The following is a 27,406-nucleotide window of genomic DNA, read 5'->3' on the forward strand; positions in this document are numbered from 1 at the left end:
TAAGGATCTGGCATTGCTGCAAACTGCAGTATAGGTCATAGGCGCAATTTGGATCTAGCATTGCTGTGGCTGTGGTGTAGGCCAGCAGCTGTAGCTTCGATTGGACCCCTAGCCTGGGAACCTCCATATGCTGCAGGTATAGCCCTAAAAAAACAAACAAACAAACAAACAAACAAAAAACCAGAAAAAACTTGTGCAAGGAAAGAATTATATTGGTGAGAATACAACCACAAAATTGTTGTGTATAGTCTATGACCTTATTCTAGAGAGGATTTGGGATGGATTGTAAGACTAGGTTGAAAATAGCATGTAAGATATATTTAAAAATTTCTGTGAGGAACTTGAATCCATTTTATCTTAAAAGTTAATGGCATTCTGCTTATTTTTAATAAATTATTGCTATATATTTTATGATTCTGTTGTAGAAGAGAAAAATTAGGCCATTAAAAATATCTTTACATGTTTTGTTCAAGGCTGAATATTTATTTGTTACATGGAAGCTAATCAACTTAATTAGAATTATTAATGACTAACCAGCTTGGATTTCACATTAAATATCTTTCTAATCTAATGTTTAGATATAGATACTCTTATATTTAAGATATGAGGTCTTGGAGTTCCCATCATGGTACAGTGGAAACAAATCCGACTAGGAACCATGAGGTTGTGGGTTCAATCCCTGGCCTCGCTCAGTGGGTTAAGGATCTGGCATTGCTGTGAACTGTAGTGTAGGTCACAGACATGGCTCAAATCTGGCATTGCTGTGGCTCTGGCATAGGCCGGCAGCTGCAGCTCTGATTAGACCCCTAGCCTAGGAACCTCCATATGCTGCCAGTGCAGTTCTAAGAAGACGAAAAGTAGTAATAATAATTTTAAAAAAAGTTATGAGGTCTTAAATTAACAAATGGGTAACGTTCTATTGATTTAAATATACTGATTCTTTAATTCATTTAACAAATATTTATCAAGTGTTTTGTTGTGTGTAAAGCACTACTCTGAGATAGCAAGAGGAACTGGCATGCCTCTTCCTTTTAAGAGATTGATATATAAATACAGAAGATAGAAAACGGTGGGGTACAGAGAATCACAGAAAGGGTTATAGTTGCAGAAAACTATAGAAAAGAATGAAGGGGTTAATGTTTGATTCCTGAAAGAGGTACATGAATTATAGTTAAAATATAATAAGGTAGAGATTAGCAGGGAAGGGCAATCTTGAAGGAATTACATGAACAAAGATAAAGAGGCATGAAACACAGGGTTGTTACAATTCTATAATGAATAGGGGTTTGACTGGAGTGTAGTGTGTCTGTTGGAATATGAAACTTGAAAGATTAAGTTCACATTGGGATAATTGCTCCATCATTCTTGCTCCCATTTACAGAAATTTTATCTTCATCTCTTTTTTCCTTCCTCTCTCGACTATTCACTCCATCAGTTCTTCGCACTCAAAACCTCTTGTCATTGATCACCTTTCTCTCATGTCTTCTTTTCATTCATTTCTTGGTTTTTTGTTTGTTTGTTTTTGCCTACCCACTGCATGTAGAAATTCTCAGGCCAGAGATTGAACATGCACCACAGCAGCAACTTCAACTGCTGCAGTGACAACACTGGATCCTTAACCCACTGTGCCACAGAACTCCCCTTCGTTCATTTCTTAAACTTTTCCTTTAAACTTGCATGTCACCATTTCTCTTCAGAAAAATAGCTTTTAGGAAAAATTTTCACCTCTGCAAAACACTCTCATGCCCTTTGTTTGCTGTGTATATCTGTTTTTTGGTACCTGTCAGTACAGTGGTTACCTTGTAACATTACAGTTTTGGGATTTCTTTAAGAGGAAAGAATGATATTTTCAATTTCTCACTGGTAAATAATAGGTCCAATAAATATCTTGGTAATCTGGATGAATGTATTGGCATTAGTTTAATATAGAGAAAATTAAGCTTTTATTTTTAAATATTAGAAGTAAGAATGAAGAAGTTTCCTGGTGGCCTAGCAGTTAAGAGTCTGGTATTGTCACTGTTATGGCTCAGGTCTCTCTATGGCTCAGGTTTGATCCCTAGCCTGAGAACTTCCCCGTGCCCAGGACACATCCAAAAAAAAACAGAAAGAATGAAAATTACAGAGAGAATGTAGAACAGGCTAAATCTGATAACTGATTTGACAGATAACTATATCCATGAGTGTACAAGGGAAATAAGGAAGAGATTAATATTATTTTATAGTCCTGAGTGCCAGTAGCTGGCAGTTCCTGAGTAAAGGACATACAGAAATGGATATGGAGGGTTCGGAGTTCAATGTAGCAATTTGAAGGTAACTTCAGACATCATTACTGAAATAAGTAGTAGAAATTTAAAATTTTGGGACTAGAGCTTAAGAAAATAATAAGAACTGGAGAGAGTATTGATGTTTTTCACACTGTAAGGGATAGTGTTACAATCATAGGTATTAATTTTACAGAAATAAAAATATTTAAGTGTTTATACTTGGACACACCTTAGGTTTAAAAAATTATTCAACTCAAAGTGTAGTTGAATGTAAACAAAGAATGTGGTAACTTTGTTTAAATAAATTTTATTGGAGTATAGTTGACTTAGAACATTGTGTTAGTTTCAAGTGTACAGCAAAGTAAATCAGTTATACATATACATAAAAATGTGGTATTTAGGAGTTCCTGTCCTGGATCAGTGGTTAACGAATCCGACTAGGAACCATGAGGTTGTGGGTTCGATCTCTGGCCTTGCTCAGGATGCGGCGTTGCCGTGAGCTGTGGTGTACATTGCAGATTTGACTCGGATCCCGAGTTGCTGTGGTTCTGGCGTAGGCTAGAGGCTACAGCTCTAATTCGACCCCTAGCGTGGGAACCTCCATATGCCGAGGGAGCGGCCCAAGAAATGGTAAAAAGACAAAAAAAAAAAAAAAAAAAAAAAAAAAGGTGGTATTTAAATATAAGGATTACTCATATGTGGCAATAATTTTTCACTATATTCATACATTCACTTCTGCAGCTATGCCCTACATTTCAGTCAAGTTAAGTATCTATTGAAAGCTTTCATTTGATTAACCTTGAAAAGCTGGTGATTAATTTTTCAATAGCAATTTTTTTTCATGAATGAACTCAATCATGGTAGGTACTTGGGACCACATATCCAAGAAATCCAGCTTCATTAAGTTAAATGTACAAGTCATAGCCGTATGTTCTTGTTTTGCATATATGACCTTCATGATTGTTCTTTTCTTTGAGAAACTGGTTATTATAAACATATTTTTAAAATAGCAAGTTTGTAATAAAAATATTCACCTCTTAAAAGCCAAATAACTTGATTAGTTTCCAGAGAGTTAGGATAGAAATATGTATCTGTAGATCTGTCTTACCTATCTCTAAGAAGAATGTGAAAATATAAAAATTTATGGCAATAGTATGGATTGAGACAGTTTCATTGTTCTAAAGCTGTAATGAAACAATTTAATGTATGTTTTCTTTTAAAGCGTTTTAAAGTGTATTGTTAATCTTTTCTGTAGATCACTCCTTTCTCTGAAGCCAGAAGATGAGGACTATGAAATGTGTGAAGGAATTGACTTTGAAGAAATTATAAAAACTGATGGCACTTTTCTAAAGAAGAAATGTAGACCTATAAACCCTTCCAGGAAGCCATTTATCATTAATGTGGTGCCAGAAAAAGATAATTTGACATCTATGTCAGTGTATTCAGAAGATGGTTGGGACTTACCATACATAATGCATTTGTGGCCACCTATTCTGCTCCGAAATCTTCTTCCTTACAAAATTGCTTATTATATAGAGGTATTTTGGAATTTTTAATGCCTTCCTCCATTTGATTTTGTACCTTTATTTATTGAAAATTATGAACAATAAAGCAGTGTTTTAAAATTCTAATAAGTATTTAGTACTGGTAAATAGACAGTACAGATATTCTTCAAATGAAAAGGAAATGTTTGTGCATAAAAGAAGATTTTAAAAAATTTTTTTCACTGATTTGTCTTAGAAATCTGATTACTCAGTTGAATTTAAATTGCATGTATAGGAGTTCCTGTCATGGCTTAGCCGTTAGCAAACACGACTAGCATCCATGAGGATGCAGGTTCGATCCCTGGCCTCGTTCAGTGGGTTAAGGATCCAGTGTTGCCCTGACCTGTGGTGTAGGTTGCAGAGGCGACTCGGATCCCATGTTGCTGTGGCTCTGGCATAGGCTGGGGCTACAGTTCCAATTAGACCCCTAGCCTGGGAACCTGAATATGCCATGGGTACAGCCTAAAAAGAAAAAAAGATTTAAAAAAGAAAAATAAATTATATGTATAAATGTGATACATCATTTTAAAAATCATTTATGAAAGTAATAGATATTCTTGTAGAAAACTTTAGAAAATAGAGATAATTAAGATTATATATATTCACATTTTCGGAAGGTAGCACTTCTAATGAGATATCATCAGTCCTAAAATACGTATTTTTCAGTCTTTTCCATGCATATATTTTCACATATTGTCTCTTTAGAAGATGGAAAGTAACCAAGCAAGTGTGAGATACAGTATTAAAATAATACTACTAGACTTAATGGGAAAAAATATACTATATTATTCTCATGCTAATTTTCTACAAGGATTTTATGCCCTCTAAAGATGCTTTTTCTTTTAAATACTCTGTCTTAATAGGTTACATCTAATTCCTTCCTGTTACCACAATAGGAACCTCTTCATCTTAAAATTTCAAATAAATACTCCCATTTTCCATTGCTTGTCCAATATAAGAAAGTAGGTCTTCATTATATTTTATTCATCTTGTTGCAGTCTATTAATTATTGGGATTTACTATATGTTTACACTTTTCTGTTAAATTTATTTTGTGGTGGTGGCGGGAGTTAACACATCTGGTTTAATAATGTCTATTTTAATAATGTCTGTTTTCTGTATGGTTGGCAAAAACATAGTGATTAAGAATTCATACATTGCTGTCAGATAGATTTAAGATTGAAGCCTGGCCCTGTAACTTACTAGCTTTATATCTTTGGTAAATTGTATTGTATTTCTAAATCATTTGTTCTAGTCTTTAAAATGGGAATAGCAATAGAACTTGAATGATTGGTAAATGGGGAAAATCAAATTAAATAATGTATGTAAGGGACTTAGCACAGTGCCTGACAGGCACATGATTACCATTCGTTTACCTTTCTAGTACCACCACCACTACTATTCTGTTTTGTGGGATTTAATTAACATGTCAAGTATTGATAACTTACTATTTTTACTTTAAGTAATTTGAAGTCTTAGATGAAGAGATTCCTATGTTATGACAATAGGAGGGAACCAGATTAGCGATGCTGGAAAAACAAATAAAATACTCATATGGACTATCTGTGTTCTATTTTCATAGAACTTTTAATTTGATGCTTTTAGGATCACATTCTGTTTGCAGGTTTCCAAAGGATGTGATCAAATTTTAGAAAGACAATTTAGCTGTAATATAGAGAAGGGAGAGGGGATAAGATTCATTAGGAGACTCATGAAGAGAGAGATTGCTGTGACATGAACTGAGGTAATGGACATGTTATAGGTGGAGACAGATGAACAGTTTGTAGTTTAAACACTGATTGGAAATGGATGATGAGGGATTGTTAAAAATTAAGAATAGTAGTTGGTAGAGATTGTTTATTTTCACAATAGTTCCTTGAAGTCGATCATTTAGACCATTTTACAAATCCAGTAACTCAACTCTACAGAAGATTACACAATTGACAGAACTTGAACATAAGTCTTCTAACTTTTTCTGACAGAGGTATTTCATAAGCATTTTGTGTAGAAGTTTGAATCATTAAATAGAATATTTTGCATATTATTCTGAAACATTAAAAATCTGTATTTTTTTATTGCAGGGGATTGAACATAGAGTTTTTACTCTAAATGAAGGCCGTTCAGCCCAGATTTGTACTATACAGTCGGATAAAGCCAAGCTACATTTGAAATTACTTGACTATCTTAATCATGATTGGAAAAGTGAATATCATATAAAACCTAATCAACAGGATATTAGTTTCATCAGTTTTACTTGTGTTACCGAAATAGAAAAGACTGATTTAGATATTGCTATCCATGTGACTTATAATACTGGCCAGACAGTTGTGGCATTTCATAGTCCTTATTGGATGGTTAATAAAACTGGTCGAATGTTACAGTATAAAGCAGATGGAATTCATCGAAAGCATCCACCTAATTATAAAAAGCCAGTTCTCTTTTCTTTTCAGCCAAAGCACTTTTTTAATAACAATAAGGTATGTAAAGTTTTAACTTTAAATTCTTCTTCAGCTACTTATCACTCTTTTTTTGGTTTTAGTGTTTTGAAGAATAAAATGTTATGAAACAAGTAGAAATAACATTCGTTAGATATTTGAGGTTAAAAAGGTTAGAGTGTAGTATTGGGAAAGGTTTAGTGCATCAACAATATAGCATTAGTTTAGCTTAAAAAAAACAAAAACTTTGTCAACTTAGGAATTTTTAAAAGCACCTAAATTCTAATATATTTGCAATATTTTTTTCTAGGTTCAGCTTATGGTAACTGATAGTGAATTGTCAGATCAGTTTTCAATTGATACTGTTGGTAGTCATGGAGCTGTTAAATGTAAAGGCCTGAAAATGGAGTATCAAGTGAGTTCACTCTGTGCTCATCAAGAAATTTTATTTAAACTCTGTTGAGTATTTAATTTTTATAAGGGCATTATGGTAATATAACCATTTTTGAAATGTTAACTTTTTTCTCCTAGGTTGGTGTCACTATAGACCTTAGCAGTTTTAATATTACCAGAATTGTCACATTTACCCCCTTTTTTTTGATTGAAAACAAAAGCAAATATCGTGTATCAGTGGCTGAAGAGGGAAGTGATAAATGGTTCTCTCTTGATTTGGAGCAGGTGGGTAGATGAATTTTTAAAATGTAACTTCTTGAATTTTCATTTTTCCTTAAAGTTAGGTACCTGAAATCACTTTATAATGTTTTAATTCTCCACTCCTACCTCCAAATTTTTTTTCAGTTCCATGAACATTTTATTATTTATTTGTACCAAAATAAACCAAGTAAGTTATTTATTTGATACTTAAAAGCCAAAAATTTTCATCTAGGAATGCATTGCTTGATAAGAAAGGTTGACATTTAATAATTACTAACCAAATGGGGTAAAAAACAGCAGTAGAAGACTGGATAAAGTATAAATCCAGAAGAGAGAGGAGATTATTTATTCTCTCAAGGAAGCTGTTAGGAATGCCTTTGTAGAGTACATTAAACCACTTATTTTAAGACAGTAGTGATTTATGAATGAAATTTTGATTCTACTCTGCATTTCACTGTTAGAACTCTAGATAAGAGTTTTCTGAAAGATTGTCTGAGGTTGATAGAATATTTTACTTTTGAAGAAATTTTATTCTAAGCATGTTAGGATTATAAGAGAAGTGTTTGCTGTTTATATTCATTATGCCTTTTTGCTTTGAAACCATCCTTCTGGAGTCATTCTTGATGTACATCTTTTAGAATTTCCTTTAGAGCTGATTTGAAGGTAAATACCATATGTTTGTATTTAAAGTTTTTAAAGTTTTAATCATTATCTTTTACGATAATTTTTTTGATAATCACTCCTGTTTTTTTCCAACGTGTTTTAGCTTTTACTCTCTTATATTCTGGCTTCCAGTTTTGTTGAAAATTCTGTTGTGATTCTGTCATTTCTTTGTAGTCATCTTTCCTTTTTCTCTAGTTGCCTTCACCATCTTTTCTTTGTCTTTGGTATTTTGCAGTAATACTGCTACTTGTCTGTTTGTGGATTCCTTATGTATATCCTGCTTGAGAAGCTTTATTCCTAAATCTGTGGATTAATATATTTCATACCATCTGTAAAATTTGTAGCTATTGTGTCTTTTTATACTGCCTCTCCTTTCTTCTTGCATTTCCTCCTTCTGGACCTTTAATCAGATTTGTTCCAGACCTTCATATTCTCCCTTCCATACGTCTTATTATCTTTTTTAATATTTTCTAAGTGTATAACTCTTTGCTGCAGTCTGGATTTTTTTTTTTTTTTTTTTTTTTTTTTTGTGCTTTTTAGGGCCGCGCCTGCAGCATATGAGTTCCCAGGCTAGGGGTCGAATTGGAGCTACAGCCGCTGGCCTATACCACAGGCACAGTAATGTCAGATCTGAGCCGCATCTGCAACCTATACCACAGCTCACAGAAAAGCCGTATCCTTAACCCACTGAGCAGGGCCAGCAATCAAACCCATATCCTCATATATCCTAGTTGAGTTTGTTAACTGCTGAGCCATGAAGGGAACTCCCTGGAGAAATTTTACGTATATATTTTTTCATAAATTTTCACTCTACATCCATATCTCACTTGAGCCTTCAAGTGAGTTTTTTGAGTAATCATATTTCTCATTTCCAGAACAGTTTGCCTGTTCATTCATTCTTTAAGCAAGTATTTATTGTGTACCTCTTACTGCCCCATGATGCATTTTTTAACAAAAACACAACTCCCTGTTCTCGTATGGTTTACATCTCAATGGGTGTGTGGGGAAACAGTAAATTGATAATACTGTAGTCAATTAGTAAAATATGTAGTATGTTTAAAGGTGATAAGTCTAATCGAGGAAAAGGAAATAAGATAGGCTAAGAGGTATTAAGAGTGCTGTTGAACCAGGGATGGGCTGCAATTTTATATAAGGTGGGCATTGGTAGGACTTAGTGAGGTCACATTTGAACAAACTTAGAGAAAATGACAGGTATACTTGTCAAGAACTCAGCTGAGCTGCAGCTGAGCTTAGGTATAGGAGTAGCTGATTATGGCAAGACAAAAATAAAAGTAACAGTCAGGACTTTAATCACTTTACTGCAATGATAGTGTAAGAAGCTAAACTGAAGAAAGTGCTAACTCCCCCTGCTCATTTTTCCTGTAAAACAGCATTAGTTAGGGCTGTGGTGGATCAGTGAGGGTTGTGTCACTATCAGGAGAGCCCTGAACTGAAAGCTTTTACTGTTTCATGGATCTGGGAGATAGGAGAAAACAATGAGGGAAGGGGTAGGGGTGGAACAGTACTGAGCACCAAGTCAGAGTAGAGAAAAGGCATCTTCAAGTTTGCGCCCCCCTCTCCTTGACAAAGAGGTCTTGCAGAGGTTCCAAGGAAGGCCTCTGTCAAAAGCCCTGATAAAGAGACCCCTGAACAAAGACCCTGTGGTAGGAATGCAGTATTTGTAAGGGCATGGCTAGAGAGGGGCTGAGTACTTGAGAATGCAGTGCTTTGGCTTTGTAGTCTTGTATAGGGAGGGCAGCTTTGCCCCACAAGACCTGCCAGATAAAGATAAAGCCTTTGGAATTGCCACTGGGTTTGACCTGAAAAATTACAGGTTTTTAGCCAGGAGCTGGACCCCTCAGCAATATGGATATTTGGGGAAAGAGTATTAAAGACAAAAGATCAGCCAGAGTGTGCCCTAAAGTAGGAAAGTATTTGGCATGTTTAAGGGATAACAAAAGAGGTCCAATTTTATTGGAGAAGGAAAAGTAATAGAACAAGGTATAACAGTGCTAAAGGGTAGTCATGTAGAACTTGATGACCCATTACAAGGATTTTAACTTTTGCTCTGAGTGAAATGTTGAGAGCTCTTGGAATGTTTTGAACAGTAATTAAACACAGAGGCCCTTAGCAAATATTTGTTGAAAGAATATTTATGATTTATTTTTACAAATATTTCTTGTGTGGTTTTAAGTCTATAGATTCTTGGTTTGTTGGAAGTAGAGCTCTCTCTACATCTAGATGCTAAGATTATAACTCCAGCTTTGTTTTACTTTAGATACGTATTTTAGATATATCTTTTTCCATACTTTTATTGATAAAAGCTTTTTGGGAGTTCCCATCGTGGCTCAGCAGAAATGAATCAGACTAGGAACAATAAGGATTGTGGGTTTGATCCCTTGCCTCGCTCAGTGGGTTAAGAATCTGGCATTGCCATGAGCTGTGGTGTAGGTCGCAGAGGAGGCTCGGATCTGGCATTGCTGTGGCTGTGGCATAGACTGGCAGCTACAGTTCCAATTGGACCCCTAGCCTGGGAAGCTCAGTATGCTGTGGGTGCAGCCCTCAAAAGACAAAAAAAAAAAAAAAGTTTTTTGTCTTGATTTATATATCTATTACAGATAAGATTTGGGGGCTTTCTCTTTTTAAAAATCTAATTTATAAGCTCCTATCTTCCAACAGTTTATATTTACAGTAATTGCAATTACAAGTACATAATCAGGCTAGGATCAAATCAGTGCTACAGCTGCTGGCCTACACCATGGCCACAGCCACACCCACTCCAGAGCCTTGTCTGCAACCTACACCACAGCTCACAGCAGTGCCAGGTTCCAACCCACTGAGCAAGGCCAGGAATCAAACCCACAACCTCATGGTTCCTAGTTGGATTTGTTTCTTCTGTGCCGCAATGGGATCTCCCAAGATAAATTTTCTTTTGCTAGTTTAAAATCTTTACATTTTAATTTTAGCTTATGGTGATCAACCTTAACCTAAAATGCATATTTCTGATTATCTCCTGATTTGTTGAACTTATGTATATATCTCTATTTTTGCACTACAAAGATAAGTACTTTAGCACTTAACTTTAGCACTTAAATCTCAGGAGGTAGAGCACGTAACTCTTTAAAGAAAGAACATGTATTACTAGATCTAAAACATACATTTTTAAGCCATGGCTACCAGGAAATAACAAGGCTTGGGGGTTTTCAGAGAGTGCATCATTTTTAGTCTTCTCAGATCCTCCTGGAAAATATGCTTGGATTAGTATTGCTGTTATTTTGACTCTCCTAGATAAGTTTTCCACTGGGTTGCAAGAAACCCCAAGTGGGAACATTCTAAGGTTCTATAAACCTTAACCATGTCCCATGTCTAGTTCCATTAATTACTTTCAGGAAAAAAAAAAAAATAGAGTCATTTTCTTTTATTTTGGAAATGCCTGCAGCATGCAGAAGTTCCCAGGCCAGGAATGGAACCTGTTACCACAGCTGTGACAACCCCAATCTTTAACCACTTGGCCACCAGAGAACTCCCCATTAATTACTTTTTTATGGTTGAATTAAACTTTAATAAACTAAGGCATTTGACTCTAACATCTAGATTCTGCTGTGTTTTTATCAGGTCATATGGTGATGATCATGAGCACATGAGCAGCCTCATTGAATTATGTGAAGTAACCTGGTTAGGGCCTGTCACACTATGACCTGGTTGACATACTGGTTTACAAACAGGATTTGTTCTCCATTCCTGTTCTTTTAGCTCTTTTCTTGTTTCCAGCTTCTGTTGTCTGGTTTTCTTTCTGGGTGCATTACTGTCTATTCTGTTAATTTGGTTCCAGATCACTAACATCTAGGTTGTTTCCTAAGATTTTGACCCTATTTTCTACTCTGAATTTTGAATATTTGGTTTGTTGTTGTTGTTGGTTTAGTTCTTACTTGACTTCCAGAACTCAGGACTTAATACATGTGATGTCCTGATTTAACATTTGTTGGTACTTTGACTGCTGCTTAATTACTAAATGATGCCCACCACCCAGTTATGATTTTTACTAACTGACTGTACCCCTATTTTAAACTGATCACTTGGTTCAGTTTACTTACTTTTCATTCCTTCACTAGATCTGGACCACATTAACGTCTCTTCAGCAGCACTCTAGTTATTGTAGTCTTCAACTTACTATCCATTACTGCTTATATTGAAAGTGCCCACAAGTGACAACCCATCTCAATGTCGATAGTTTTTAGCTGTTTAGCTAAGCAGTCTTACTAACCAGATGAAGGAAGTTTAGTTTAAGACTATTTTAAGTTTACTCTTATGGGTTTATTAAAATGATAAAGGTCTTTACTATGAAATCTGTTTTTTTATGAATATATGGTGATATGTTTTAGTGTATCCCCTTTTGGCCTGAGGATGCTTCTAATACACTTCTTATTCAAGTTGAAAGAAGTGAGGGCCCTCCCAAGAAGATACATTTTAACAAGCAAGAAAGTTGTATTTTATTGCGTCTGGATAATGAGGTAAGTGATTCTTTTGTGTGTATAATTACAGAAGCTAATACATACTTAACAGTTTTTTTGTATTAAATGGGGTTTTTTTGTTTCATCGAAAATGACCAAATATTTCTCTTTGCAAAGAGAAGAAGTTCTAAAAGGAAACAAGAAACACAAGTGAATAATTGGTATATTGAAAGTTAGAGTGCCTTGAATATTAGAATATACCAGATCTGGAATTTGAGCCGTCAGTGTATGATAATCGAGAGTCATGGTTTCCTATACATGCAATATAAGAATCCTGAATTGGAGTTCCCTGTGGCATAATGGTTTAAAAATCCAGCATTGTCACTATAGCAGCTTGGGTCACTGCTGTGGCAGAGGTTCAATCCCTGGCCCAGGATCTTCCACGTGCCATGGACATAGCCAGAAAATAAAAATAACAAAATAAAATCCTAAATTACCTTCTAACTCATCAAAAACTATATTAAGCTACAAATAGTTTTATTATTAAATGTTATTGGTTAATATTCTTTGGAAAATGATCACATTATAGAATATTTTCTTTTTTTTTTCTAGCTTGGAGGTATTATAGCAGGAGTTAATTTGGCTGAGCATTCTACAGTTATTACATTTTCAGATTATCATGATGGAGCAGCTACATTCCTGTTAATAAATCACACCAAGAATGACATTGTTCACTACAAGCAAAGGTAAGAAGATTATTACAAATATAGTATCCCCTGATTTTAGTATAGTCTAGGTGATGAGCCATGGACTTTATGACAACTTCTTAAGAATATAAACACTGATAATGGCATTATGGCCATATAAAACAATGTCCTCATTTAAAAAAAAAGTATACTGACGTATGTAGGGCTGATGTGATAGTTATAGTTTTTAAAATTGCAATATAATTGACAACAACATGTTAGTTTCAGGTGTAAAACATGATTGAATATTTATGTATATTGTGAAATTATTGCCACAATAAGTCTTAAAATCCATTGCTATACATAGTTAGGATTTTTTTTTTCTTCTGATGAGAACTTTTAAGATTTACTCTCTTGGGAGTTCCCTCATGACCCAACAGGTTAAGGATCCAATATTGTCACTGCTGTGGCTCTGGTTAGAGCTGTGGCATGGGTTCAATCCCTGGCTCAGGAACTTCCACATGCCAGGGGTGTGGCAAAAAAAAAAAAAAAGACTTTCTCTCTTGGCAAGTTTCATATGAATAATACGTATTAACTATAGTCAACATGCTATATCTTATGTTTCCATGACTAACTTATTTTATATCTGGAAGTTTATACCTTTTGACCACCTTCACTCATTTCATCCACCACTACCCCCACTTCTAGCAACTGCCAATCTATTCTGTTTCTCTGTTTGGTTTTTTTGGTTGTTTTGCTTTTTGGTTTTTTTAGATGCAGCATATAAGTGAGATCATATGGTATTTGTCTTTCTCTGTATAATTTATTTCACTTAGCATAATGTCCTTAAGATCCATTCATGTTGTCTCAAATGGCAAGATTTTATTCTTTTTTATGACTAATATTCCATTCTCTCTATCCCCCCCCTCTCTTTTTCTCTCCCCCTCCCTCCCTCCCTCTCTCTCTATACATATGTATGTATACATATATACACACACACACACACACACATATATACACAAACACACACACCACATTTTCATTCATTCATTCATCAGTGGACACTCAGGTTATTTCTTTGTCTTGGTAACTGAAGGGAACACTGTAGTGAACATGCATATATTTTTTTGGTTCATTGTTTTCATTTCCTTTGAACAACTACTCAGTTGCTTGATCACATGGTAGTTCTATTTTAAATTTTTGAGAAACTTCCATACTGTTTTCCATAGTGGCTGCACCAGTTTACATTACCACCAACAGTACACAAGGATTCCCTTTTCTCTACATCCTCGCCAAAAGTTATTTCTAGTCCTTTTGATGATAATTCTAACAGGTGTGAGATGATGTCTCATTGTGGTTTTGATGAACATTATATAAATATTGATTCTTCAGATTTTTTTCAAGTGATGGGTATGTTTTTGCTCAGGTGTATAGGAAAGAACTGTTATATTTTTAAGCTTTCCTAAAAACCATATTTACTTTAAAAAATTTTTATTATAGTTGATTTAGAGGAGTTCCTGCTGTGGCACAGTGGGTTAAGAAACTGACTGTGGTAGCTTGGGTTACTGCAGAGGTGCATGTTTGATCCCTAGCCCAGTACAGTGGGTTAAAGGATCTGAAGTTGCTGCAGCTGCAGCATAGGTGTGTTTCAATCCCTGGCCCGGGAACTTACATATGCCTCTGATGCAGCCATTTAAAAAAAAAAAAAAAAAGTTGATTTATAATGTTGTACCAGTTTGTGCTGAATAGCAAAATAACTCAAAATATAAATATCTAGATCTATATCTGTCTAGATCTAGATCTATTTGATATAGATATAGGTGTATTCTTTTTTATATTCTTCTCCTTTGCAGTCTATCCGAGGAGACTGGAAATAGTTCCCTGTGCTATATACAGTAGTACTTCATTGCTTATTCATTCTAAATGTAATAGTTTGCATCTCCTACTCCCAAACTCCCTGTCCATCCCACTCCCTCCCTCCTCTCCCCTGATAACCACAAGTCTCTTCTCTACATCTGTGAGTGTTTCTGTTTTATAGATAGGTTCATTTGTGCTTTCTTTTTTTTTTTTTTTGCTGCACTTGTGGCGTATCTAAGTTCCCCCTAGGCCAGGGATCCAATCCAAGCCACAGCTGCAGTCAGCGGGAATTTCACATGCCATATTTTAGATTCCACATGTAAGGGATATCCTATGGTATTCGTAAAGACCATTTTTATATCTTGATATTTCAGGACTACTCTAACATCGCTTGTTTTATTTTACTGTAATATACCATATCCCCCAGTACCACTATAGTTTATGTAACCTATTCCTCTACTTATAAATCCCAGGTTGTCTTGAATTTATTTTGTCTGCTTATTTTTAATTTGTTTTCATGTCACTCATCATTGGACCCATATTTATCAGTGCATTTATGCTTTTTTCCCACTGCTAAATGTATACTTCAAATCACTCATTAAAAATCAAATAGACATTGATTGGTGAGAACCCCAAGGCTGAGCCAGTAGGTATCTAGAATCGTCCTTGCCTATCATTCTCTCATTCGTGGAAGATACTGAGGAAAGCCTGTTTTTTATGATTATCCATATTTTTTAAATAAAAAATTGATTGATTAAACCTGACAAAAGCAAACAGAAATGGTTTCTCATTTGCCTTTCAATTCATGTACCTCAACTAGCCTTTCCCTAGGAAGCATTCACAGAATGAGACCTACAGAAAATGACTATTTTCTCGATTCTCTCAGGGATGATGCATAACTGGTAGCATTCTAACATACATAGGAGCTAAGGTAATTCTCTATATACTGTGGATAATGTAGAGCACCATAGCTTAGTTCTCTGTTATCTGATTGAAACTGGCTGATGCTGAACTAGGGAATTCTCAGTTTTTTCTTTGGCTTTGACTCTGCACTTTTCTTTATATTACATTTCAGAGATAGAGTATTTAGAAATTTTATCTACTGCATTGTTTTAATTATAAAAGAGATAAGGGAGAAACCAGAACGTGATTCTGTGTGGAAAATTTGAAACTTAAATCACAATCTTAATGGAAATTTATAAAATTAACAGTCTGTAAGAATGAACGCTGGATTTAGATTTATAATTATTTGAAGAAGTAGTTACTAAATCAAGAACATGGAACTTTGGTTTAAAAGGATGTTGAATCCACAGTCTTTTCTGCCTACAATCACCAAATTTTTACTTCATTTCAGACTTGAGTTTCATGCTGCCACCTTTTCCTAAATATCACCTAAGAACCTAATGTGATTCAAAGCTGACCTCATCATTTGTGCTGCATAATCTACTCCTCTTCTATATCCTTATCTCAGTGAATGCCAGTGTATCCACCCCTGTGATCTTAGATTTCTTCTCTTGCCTCATCACACCATCCATTTAGTTAAACTCTTGTTGAAAAATCTCCTCTTGTCTAATCTCTCCTTTCATTTCCCAATATTTCTTACCTATTTTAGTAGATTTTCAATCTCTGTCTCTAGTCTTATCTTTAGTAAATCCTCCATTTGTCACCAAAGGCAGGTTCCTAAAAATACTTAATATAATCACATCTTTCTTGTTTTAAGTTCTCTAGTAGCTTTCCATTTCTTTTTCTCTTTTCTTTTTTTCCCCCATTTTTTCCCATTGCTTTTTTTTTTTTTTTTGTCTTTTTTTAGCTATTTCGTGGGCCACTCCCGCGGCATATGGAGGTTCCCAGGCTAGGGGTCAAATCGGAGCTGTAGCCACTGGCCTACGCCAGAGCCACAGCAATGCGGGATCCGAGCCGCGTCTGCAACCTACACCACAGCTCACGGCAACGCCGGATTGTTAACCCACTGAGCAAGGGCAGGGACCGAACCCGCAACCCCGTGGTTCCTAGTCGGATTCGTTAACCACTGCGCCACGACAGGAATTCCCCCATTGCTTTTAACATGTTTCCATGCTGCTTTTCTAAACATTTCTCTTTCTGTTGCCTCCTGCACTTAAGATCAAGTGAAATGTTTCATGAATGCTCTGGGTCCTTCCATGTGTGACCTTTAGATGCTTCTTTATGTTGAAAAACCTCCACTTCCATGGGATCACTTCCCTGACCCCCTTAATCTGTACACCCAGGTTTCCATTACACCTTTGCATACACAGATCAAAGTGGATTGTCATATTGTCTCTTGTGAGGTTAAGAATTGTGCATGCATGTAGCTAAAATTCTGAGGACTCTGGTTACATTTTATTTTCTTTGAATTCCCTGAGAAATATTTGAAATGAATTTTGTCATAAGGAATATTCTGCAGTGAGTTAGATTGAAATTTTACATGAATTAAAACATTTCTAAATATTTTTAAACCAAATTTATGTGATCAGCACATTTACATTTGATTTTTTTTCATAGAAAAATAAGGAATATAGGGCTTTTGTTTCCTCTGCCTTCCCTTGGCTTTTTGTTTTGTTAATATGGTTTTTAATTGTTTCCTGCATATAAAAATAATAGTTGTCAATTATTTTTAAAAATTTTGTAGAAAACCTGTGAAAAGAAAACCATAATCTCTGGAATACAAACACCAGCAACATTTTGATTGATTTTTTTTCACATCGTTTTACTATTGCTATCAATCTTTATTTCTGAATCTTGGTTATGACAGTTACTACAAAGCATGTAAATTTGCTTTAAAAGCACAAATTTTAATGAATGCATGATATTCCATCATTTAGATGAACTGTAGTTATAATCTTCCATTGTTGAGAATTTATTTCCAATGTTGTAGTGTTAGAATCTGTCTTTTGATAAAAATCTTTAAACCATTTGTAATCCTTAGAACAGACTTATGATTCCTTGCCATATTTTTTTTTTGTAATATGGATTATTTTCTTTTTTCTTTTTAGGACCACACCTACGACATATAGATGTTCCCAGGCTCGGGGTTGAATTGGAGCTTTTCCTACAGGCCTGTGTCACAGCCACAGCAACACAGGATCGGAGCTGCGTCTGTGACCTACACCGCAGCTCACAGCAACGCCAGACTGAGCAAAGCCAGGGATCCAACCTACATCTTCATGGATACTAGTCAAGCTCATAATCCACTGAGCCACAATAGGAACTCCTATTTTCTTCAAATAATGATTTGGAAAATATACTTTTTTTGTGTTCATGAAGATTTTGATGCACATTAAATTTAAAAGCGATGCAGTATCTGCTAATTTACCCATGAAAAAGTTGGAATACTTTTACATCTTTAGTTTCTCTTTCCAAATTCTCAGTTTGTTATAAATGTAATTTGGGATTCTTGGCCCAGATTAATATAATATGTCTATTTTAGGCTTTGGGGGGCATTTGCAGTGATTGATGATATACTAACAAGTTGACTTATTTGACCAGTTTAGTTGTTTAGTATTTCCATATCCCAGTTCTTAAGATTTTGAGTCATCTCTCACTTGGCTGAAAAAAGTAAAGGTTTTGTGCATAATATCTTATTGCATGTTTGAAAATGTCTTACTCTTGCAAATTAATGACAATTTGACTTTTTTTTTTTTTTTTTTTTTTTTTTTAGTTTAGGGCCATACCTACGGCATGTGGAGTTTCCCAGGCTGGGGGTCAAATCGGAGCTTCAGCTGCCGACCTATAACACAGCCACAGCAATACCAATTCCAAGCCACATCTGCCATCTACACCACAGCTCACAGCAACGCCTGATCCTTAACTTACTGACCAGAGCCAGGGATTGGAACTGCAACTTCATAGATACTAATTGGGTTTCTTACTGCTGAGACACAATGGTAACTCTGACAATGTAACTTTGTTCCTCAAAACTGTGTAGGCATTACTCCATTGTTTTCTGGCATTCAGTATTATAAGAAAGTGTGAGACCAGTCTTATTTTTATTTCTTCATGGATAACTATAATTTTTCTAGATGATTGTGAACAGATTTTTCTATGTTTTCTTAAACATTAAACATTTTAAAAAGATCTTTTTAGGATTATATTCTGTTTTTATTAATGTTGTCTGATACCTAATGGGAAGTTCAGTCTGCAGAGTCAGCCTCTTCAACTCAGAAGAATTACATTTTAGTATTTTTTAGTTTGTAATGTCTCCATTTTCTTTAGGGAATCATTTGTGAGTTGATTGAATTTCTTAGGTTTATATCCCATGTATTATGATTTTTAAAAATAATTGAGCTATATTGTTTTTGCCACAGTAAGTCCAATACTTAGTTACCAATTAAATTCTCTTAAATTTGATATAGGTAAAATGAAGTAATTGGATGATTTTCCTTTGTATTATAACAAAGTTGACAAAGTAGTTTCAAAGACCTGAAGACACTTATTTCCTACGTAAGACAAATACTTCCCTTGAAATATTCTCATTATTTTTATAGAAAACCACCTTTTTATTGCATAAGGAAAAAAATTTTAGTCAATTCTTAATCAGAACTATCACAGATCTCAATTAATGGACTCAGAGTTACTGAAGTATTATTTTGGATTCTTTATATGTTCATATACTTGGCACTTAATGCATATTTTTACTATTTATATCAGTTCCCTCAGTGAAACAGAAGATTCCCTCCCTCCTGGAAAAGCAGTGTATTATACATGGGCTGACCCTGTGGGCTCTAGAAAGCTGAAGTGGAAATGTGGAAAAAGCCACGGTGAAGTAACACATAAGGATGTATGTACTGGATTGGTTATTATGGTGTTTTCAACAATCATTTTTTTTTTAAGTTACTCTCTTTCAGTCTTACTGGTTTTAAGGCCTCTTTGTGTCAACACTTGTTTAAAACTAACAAAAATTTTTAACACAATATTCAACTTTAACTTAGCCAAAACTGAACGCAGTCCCATTTTGTCTGCCTCCTTATTTGCTTCTCTCATGTTGTAAAGGAGAAACTTAGAGAAGTACTTTCAGCATTCAGTTTAAACATATATAAAAATATTCTCTTCATTGAAAGTTATCTCAAGTCACTTAAAGCTACAAATTTCCATCCAAAAACAGTATTAATTTTATCTGATAAATTTGGCTGTTGTATATTAATTATTTTTTAGTTCAAAATATTTTATAAATATCATTGTGATTTATTTTTGTATTTTGGCCTCATGATTTGTCCTCATGATAACCTAAAAGTAGGTTATCACTTACTTTTCTGAAGTATTTTCTAACTGTGTTTGTTTATTTCTAATTTAATTCCACTGTGATCAGAGAACATTCTCTGATTGAATTTGAGCAGTTTGTTGTGATTGACTTTGTGAGCCAGCATATGGGCAATTTTTTAACTATTTCATGTATACTTGAAAAAATATGTATTCTAAATTTGTTGGTTACAACATTCTATATATGTCAGTTTACTTAGATTCTATTGTGTTGTTTAAATCTATCTTACTAGATTTTGTTTGTTTGTTTGTTCTGTTACTTTGAGTGTGCTGTTTAAAATCATGGATTTGTATGTTCCTCTTTTGGTTTTGTTAATTTTGGCTCTTATATTTTGAAAGTATATGATTAGGTAGATGCAAATTTAGAATTGTTATGTCTTTTTGTTAATTTGGTTCTTTTATTAATATTTAATATTACATTGCCCACCACAGTATCTTTTTTGGCTCATTCAGACTTAAAAAGACTCTCAGAGGCCTCCTTGGGAGGATACAGGCCAGGAAACACAGCATGCCAGCAGGGAACATCAGACAAGTTTAGGAGGTATTCTCATTGATCACTTCAAGTGACAGGTTTGATGTGAGGGAATAAGGCTCACTGAATGTGTTATGAGCCGCCTTGTCCTATTAAACCCTACTCCACAGTAGCATATTCTCTCTTATAACAACATGTGAATATTACAGGTTCTTTGCAAAGGACATGTAAGGATGATCATACTAAGAGAATCTTAAAGCTGTAGCTTCCTGCCATATCAAAACATGCAATCTTGACTTGTTAAAACCCACTCTAAATTAGTAATTGTATCATTTTCCCAATAACATACAGGCTTTTGAATTCTTTAACTTCCTTTCTTACCTTTCATCTTATATAATATTGTTGTGTATTTTATGTCTAAATATACATTAACTGCCGTAAGAAATATTTTTACTGTTTTTTCCAATTAATATTCCACTTAAATTACCCACATATTTCTCCTTTTTGCCACTTTTTATTTCTACCTGAATCTCCATGTTTCCACTTGGGTTCATTTTTCTTCTTTTTACTCATATTTTGTATTTTGTCTTTTTTAGGGCCACACCCATGGCATATTCACTCTTCATACATGCTTATTTTTACCTGTGTGCTGGACATATTATATGAAAATTTTTAAAGATAATTTGATGCTCTGTATGATATTCCCTTTCTCTTGAGAACATGTGATTTTGCCTTTGTCAGGCAGCTTGTCTTGGGAGGAGATTGCCTTAACTTATTAAGGAGATTGCCTGAAATTATTTAAATCTGATCTTCAGCCCTTCTGAGGACTACTGTACTTCCAGTTTACCCTGGCTTAAGTGTAGCCCTCTGGGGACTCAACTAAAACCTAAGCTCTTGACCTGATCTTTTTGGTATACCCTGTATTCTGGTTTTGGTCCTTCCACATCAGTAAGGTTTCAATATTTCAGGTTTTCTTAACCTCTCAGAGTTTGCCTCTATTTTAGAACTGGCAGTTGTGAGCTCCAAATACAAAGTTCACTTTTACTGCCTTTCTTTCTCTTTCAAATCTAGGCCCCATTAATTTTCACTACCTTGGTAGCTTTACTGTCTTTTCAAACACATGTTTTCCTTTTTTTTTTTTTTTTTTTTTTTTGTGCAGTTTTGTTCTTAGTAAGAGAGTTGGTCCAAGACTACCTAGTCTTCAATTGCGAGAGCAGAAACTCATGGTAATTTTTAAAGTTAATCTTGTTTGATTATGAGAATGTAATGTCATTTTGTGTATTGGTTTTTTTTAATCCAGAAAACTCATTGAATTCTTTTATTGATGTTATTTGTTTTTTATTTTTTCTTATAAATAATCATGACACTTAGATGAAATGAGGTTTTTCCAAGAACTGGTTCTTTGAAAGGGTGAACAAAATTGACTAACTGTGGCCAGACTCACCAAGAAGAAGAGAGAGAACCCAAATAAATGAAATAAGAAATGAAAAAGGAGAAATCTGAACTGATACTGCAGAAATAAAAAAAATCCTTCAGAGAATACTATGAACAATTACATGCCAATAAATTTGACAACCTAGAAGAAATAGACAACTTTCTACCAACACACAGCCACCAACACCAAATCAAGAAGAAACAGATTGTTTAAACAGACCCATCACTAGAAATGAAATTGAATATTTAATAAAAACACTCCCTTCAAACAGAGGTCCAGTACCAGATGGTTTCACAGGCAAATTATACCAAACATGCAAAGAAGAACCTATACTAGTCCTTCTTAAACTTTCCCAAAGATTAAAGAAGGAACACTCACAAGACATTCTATGAAGCCACCATCACCCTAATACCAAAACCAGGTAAAGATTAGTATCTTTGATGACTATAGATGAAAAAATTCTCAGCAGAATTATAGCCAACCAAATTCAGTAACACATATAAAAAAATCATACGCCATAACCAAGTGGGATTCATCCCAGGTTCACAAGGATGGTTCAACATATGCAAATCAATCAACGTCATACACCACATTAACAAAAGAAAAGTCAAAAAGCACATGATCATCTCAATAGATGCAGAAAAAGCATATAACAAAATCCAACATCCATTCATGATAAAACCTCTTACCAAAGTGGGTATAGAGGGAACATAACATAGTAAAAGCCATTTAAGACAAACTCATGGTCACTATAATACTCAACAGAGAAAAGCTGAAAGCATTCCTCCTAAAGTCTGCAACAAGTTTGCCCACTCTCATCACTTTCATTCAGCGTAGTATTGGAAGTCCTAGCCATAGCAATCAAACAAACAAAAGATATCCAGATTCGAAGAGAAGAGGTAAAATTGTCACTATACGTAGATGGCATGATACTATATATAGAAAACTCTAAGGACTCCACACAAAAACTACTTAAACTGATAAATGATTTCAGCAGAGTCACAGGATACAAAATTAACATTTAGAAATCTGTTGCATTTCTGTATATTAACAATGAAATCTTAGAAAAGGAATATTTTGAAAATACTTTTTAAAATCACACCCCCCAAAATTAAAAACCTAGGAATAAACCTCACCAAGGAAGTGAAAGACATGTATACTAAGAACTCTATAACATGAATCAAGGAAATTAAAGAAGAGTCAAAGAAATAGAAAGATATCCCATGCTCCTGGATTGGAATAATTAATATTGTTAAAATGGCCATACTACCCAAAGCAATCTACAGATTTATTGTGATCCTGATCAAATTACCCATGACATTTTTCACAGAACTAGAACAAATAATCCAGAATCTTATATGGAACCATAAAAGACCCAGAATTGCCAGAGCAATCCTGAGGGGGAAAAAAAGTGGGAGGCAAAACTCTCTCAGACTTCAGACAATATTACAAAGCTACATAATCAAGACAGCGTGGTACTGGTACAGAAGCAGACATACAGATCAGTGGAACAGAAGAGAGAGCCCAGAAATAAACCCAGATACCTATGGTCAATTAATCTTCAGCAAAGGAGCAAGAATATAACATGGGAAAAAGACAGTCTCTCCAGGTGGTGCTGGGAAAAGTGGACAGCTGCATATAAATCAGCAAAACTAGAATACACCCTCACACCTTGCACAAAAATAAACTCAAAATGGATTAAAGACTTAAACATAAAACATGACATCATAAAACTGCTAGAAGAGAACATAGGTCAAGCATTCTCTGATATAAACTGTACAGACATTTCCTTAGGTCATTCTCCCAAGGCAAGAGAAATTAAAAAAAAAAGAGAGAGAGAGAGAGAGAACTAATCAGACTTAGAAGCTTTTGCACAGCAAAGGAAACCCAAAAGAAAAAAAGACAACGTACAGAATGGGCGAAAATCCTTGTAAATGATGCAAATGACAAGGGCTTAATCTCCAAAATATACAAGCAACTCATATAATTCAACAATAAAAAAACAACCCAATTGAAAAATGGGCAGAAGGAATAAATAGACACTTCTCCAAAGAAGACACAGATGCCAGTAGGCACATGAAAAGATGCTCAGCATCTCTAATTATTAGAGAAATGCAAATAAAAACTACAGTGAGGTACAACTCACACAGATCACACTTATTAATGACCATCATTAGTAAGTTTAGAAATAACAGATATTGGAGAGGGTGTGGAGAAAAGGGAACCCTCCTACATTGTTGGTGTGAGTGAGTCTAAGTTGGTGCAGCCACTACTGAGAGTAGTATGGAAATTCTTTTAGAAACTAAATATAGCTACTGTTGAAAACAGTATGAAGGTAAACTAAAAATGGATCTACCACATGATCCAGAAATCCCACTCTTGGGCATATATCTGAATTCAAAAAGATACATGTACCCCTATGTTCATAGCAGCACTACTCACAGTTACCAAGACATGGAAACAACCTAAATGTCCATTGACAGATGAATGGAATAAGAAGATGTGGTATATATCACAATACAATGCCACTCATCCATAAAAAAGAACAAAATAATGTGATTTGCAGCAACATGGACACAACTAGGCATTCTCATATTAAGTGAAATCAAAAAGAGAAGAAGAAATACCATATAATTATCACTTAAATGTGGAATCTAAAATATGGCACAAATGAACCTATCTTACAGAACAAACACATTGTTATATAAGTTCAGCATTTACCTTCAAGTGTGATCTTTGCCAAAGTTGGGTGTGTCTTTGTTTGAGGAGTTTGATAAAGAAGTTAAGGAACTTCTCATCTAGTCTTTGTTTTCCAAGAATTTTTATTATGAATGGATATAGAATTTTGTAAAATATTTTCTTCCACTTGGGTACTATTTTGTTTGTATAACATTCCTTTCTTCAGACATTTATCTAGGATCACTTTCCTTTTGCCAGTGTTCAATTCTTCCTATAGAATTTTCTTGAGTGAGTCTCTGTTGATGGTGAAATTTAGCAGTTTCCATTTGTCTTTAGGTATCTTCAGTATACTTTTCTTCAGTGAAGAATATTTTTGCTGAGTAAAGATGTCTAGGTTCAGAGTTATTTTTCCTTAGCCTATTGATGGCTTTTTTCCACGTCTTCTAATGTTGCTTCTGTGGAGTCCAGTTTTGTTTAAATGCATTTGAGTTTTGCCTATAATTGGCCTAACCTTATTTTTTTAATTCGTGATTATTACATTTATTTGGGAAAAAAAAGGCTGTTTTATGACAAAAAGCTATTTTAATATAAGAATAATTTATTTAACCTGTCGATTAGTACTTTTGCATATTTATGAGTAAAAGTTTATAAAGATAAACCAGAAATCCGCTAAAAATATTAGAAAGATTTCAGAATTACTTGGAAATAGGTTAGTTTATTTACAACTTAATGTAGTTTTAGTGCTCTGCATTTTAGAAAGTATTATAAATCACATGATTGTATGATAACAGCTCATTTTTAATTTGAGTGGATTATAACATTATAACTGTATATTCAGATTTCCTATTAATCAGAATATTCACTTAACTAAAAACTTATGACTGACAGTTATTAGAATTTTTTGTGTTTATCTTGCCATTAAAACTGAAGACCTGATATTAACACAATGCTTACATTTAAAGGCTTCCTGCAGAATTAACTCTGTAGTAAATATTTGTGCTTTGTAGAGCATGCAACTAGATATCAGATATTCTTCATCTTATTTAGTTCATTTCTATAAGGAATATGAATGTCTGATTGAACAACTTTTAACATATACTGATTAGCCTGAAATGAGCGAGTAAAATTTTGTGTTACTGATGAGCTTACAAAGAATACTAATTAGATTTTACTATAATATTAAAAGAACAATTGACTCATCTTCTTGACTTCATAATGATGATGGCAGAAGCTATCATCAACTGATTATGTAGATTTCCATATGTTACACAGCTATTAATGCATTTTATGCAACCTTGTGAAGTAGGTATGATTACTTTTCTCATTTTTCTAGTGTCAAATCCAGATTTCATGTTGGTTGAGACCAAACTCTAACATTTTATTTTTTGATGGTTTTGTTTCAGGATATGATGACACCTATAAATATGGGGAAAAAGACCATTTATCTAGTTTCATTCTTTGAAGGCTTACAGCGCATTATTTTATTCACTGAAGATCCAAGGGTATTTAAAGTGACATATGAAAGTGAGAAAGCAGAGTTAGCAGAGCAAGAAGTTGTTTTGGCATTGCAAGATGTTGGAATTTCTCTCGTCAACAACTATACAAAGCAAGAAGTAGCCTATATTGGCATTACAAGGTTAGATGTATTAAAATTTAGATATATTTAAGTAATCAGTTCTTAATCATTAAGAGTAGTGATCATAGAGAGTTTCCATTGTGGCCCAGCAGAAATGAATCTGACTAGTATCCATGAGGATTTGGGTTCGATCCCTGGCCTCACTTAGTGGGTCAGGCATCCTGTGTTCCCATAACTGTGGTGTAGGTTGCAGACACAGCTCAGATCTGGCAATGAATCGTCAAAACAAAATTTAAACTAAATCATTTTAGATTTCACAATCAGGTTTTGTTTTGTTTTGTTTTGTTTTGTTTGCTTTTTAGGGCCATACCTGTAGCATATGGAAATTCCCAGGTTAAGAATTGAATAGGAGCTTCAGCTGCTGGCCTATGCCACAGCCACAGCAACGCGGGATCCAGGTCACATCTGTGACTTAAGCTGCAGTCTGCAGCAACACCAGATCCTTAACCCACTGAGTGAGGCCACAGATCAAAACCCACAGCTTCATGGACACTAGTCAGGTTCTTAACCTGCTGAGCCACAATGCAAATTCCCAAGGATGATGTAGTTTTAAACCTTTACTTGAGTTAAGCTCTCAAATAAATATATAAATTAAAGTTATATGACACAGATTTGAATTTGTTTTTCTATCTAAATTCAGCTGGAAATACCCCTAAGCTTCTCACTAAATGATAATTATGCTATTTTAAAAGGCATGTTAAGACTATTATCCTTTGGGAGTCCCCTGATTGCCTAGTGGTTAGGACTTGGTGCTTTCACTGCTGCAGCTTGTGTTCAGTCCCTGGCCTGGGAACTTAGATCCCACCTCAAGCTGCTGTGTACTATGGCCTAGAAATTTTTATTCTAAAGAAGTGTTTTTATGTCTTAAATAAGGTCAGGAGTTCCTGTCATGACTCGGTGGTTAAAGAATCTGACTAGGAACCATGAGATTGTGGGTTCAATCCCTGGCCTTGCTCAGTAGATTAAGGATCCAGCGTTGCTGTGAGCTGTGGTGTAGGTTGCAGACGTGGCTCGGATCCCGCATTGCTGTGGCTCAGGCGTAGGCCAGTGGCTACAGCTCCAATTCGACCCCTGGCCTGGGAACCTCCATATGCTGCAGGAGTGGCCCAAGAAATAGCAAAAAGACAAAAAAAAAAAAAAAAAAAAAAAAAGGTCAAATAAACCTTGCAGATTTTAAGCCTGTGAAACCTGAGGCCTGGGATTGAACCTGGATCCTCACAGAGACAGTGTCAGGTCCTTAACTTGTGAGCCACAATGGAAACTCCTGCAGCAGCATTTTTTACCTACATATTGCAGCAAGACACTTCCCCACAGTTATCATAGGTATATTTAAACTTATTTTTCTACTTTTGCACTA

General features: G+C 34.8%; 1 protein-coding gene across 4 annotated transcripts in view; it reads left to right on the forward strand.

The window, feature by feature from the left end:
* The window catches only part of VPS13A (vacuolar protein sorting 13 homolog A), a 261,965-nt gene that overhangs the window by 177,898 nt on the left and 56,661 nt on the right, over window positions 1-27,406 (forward strand). For all 4 annotated transcript variants that reach the window (XR_014822948.1, XM_021065108.2, XM_084988047.1 and 1 more), the window contains exons 47-54: window positions 3,520-3,802; window positions 5,889-6,284; window positions 6,553-6,657; window positions 6,774-6,920; window positions 11,942-12,070; window positions 12,623-12,756; window positions 19,219-19,348; window positions 25,817-26,049. Coding sequence is in view for 3 of the 4 variants with exons in the window: in XM_021065108.2 (XP_020920767.2) it covers window positions 3,520-3,802; window positions 5,889-6,284; window positions 6,553-6,657; window positions 6,774-6,920; window positions 11,942-12,070; window positions 12,623-12,756; window positions 19,219-19,348; window positions 25,817-26,049 (1,557 nt within the window). In the remaining variant the exon portion in view is untranslated. The remainder of the gene's footprint in view (window positions 1-3,519; window positions 3,803-5,888; window positions 6,285-6,552; window positions 6,658-6,773; window positions 6,921-11,941; window positions 12,071-12,622; window positions 12,757-19,218; window positions 19,349-25,816; window positions 26,050-27,406) is intronic.

This window comes from Sus scrofa, chromosome 1 (genome assembly GCF_054392235.1).
Source record: "Sus scrofa isolate SSC_HxYL_T2T_F1_AM1 chromosome 1, Sscrofa_HxYL_maternal_Yorkshire_Landrace_v2.0, whole genome shotgun sequence".
NCBI classification, from domain to species: domain Eukaryota; kingdom Metazoa; phylum Chordata; class Mammalia; order Artiodactyla; family Suidae; genus Sus; species Sus scrofa.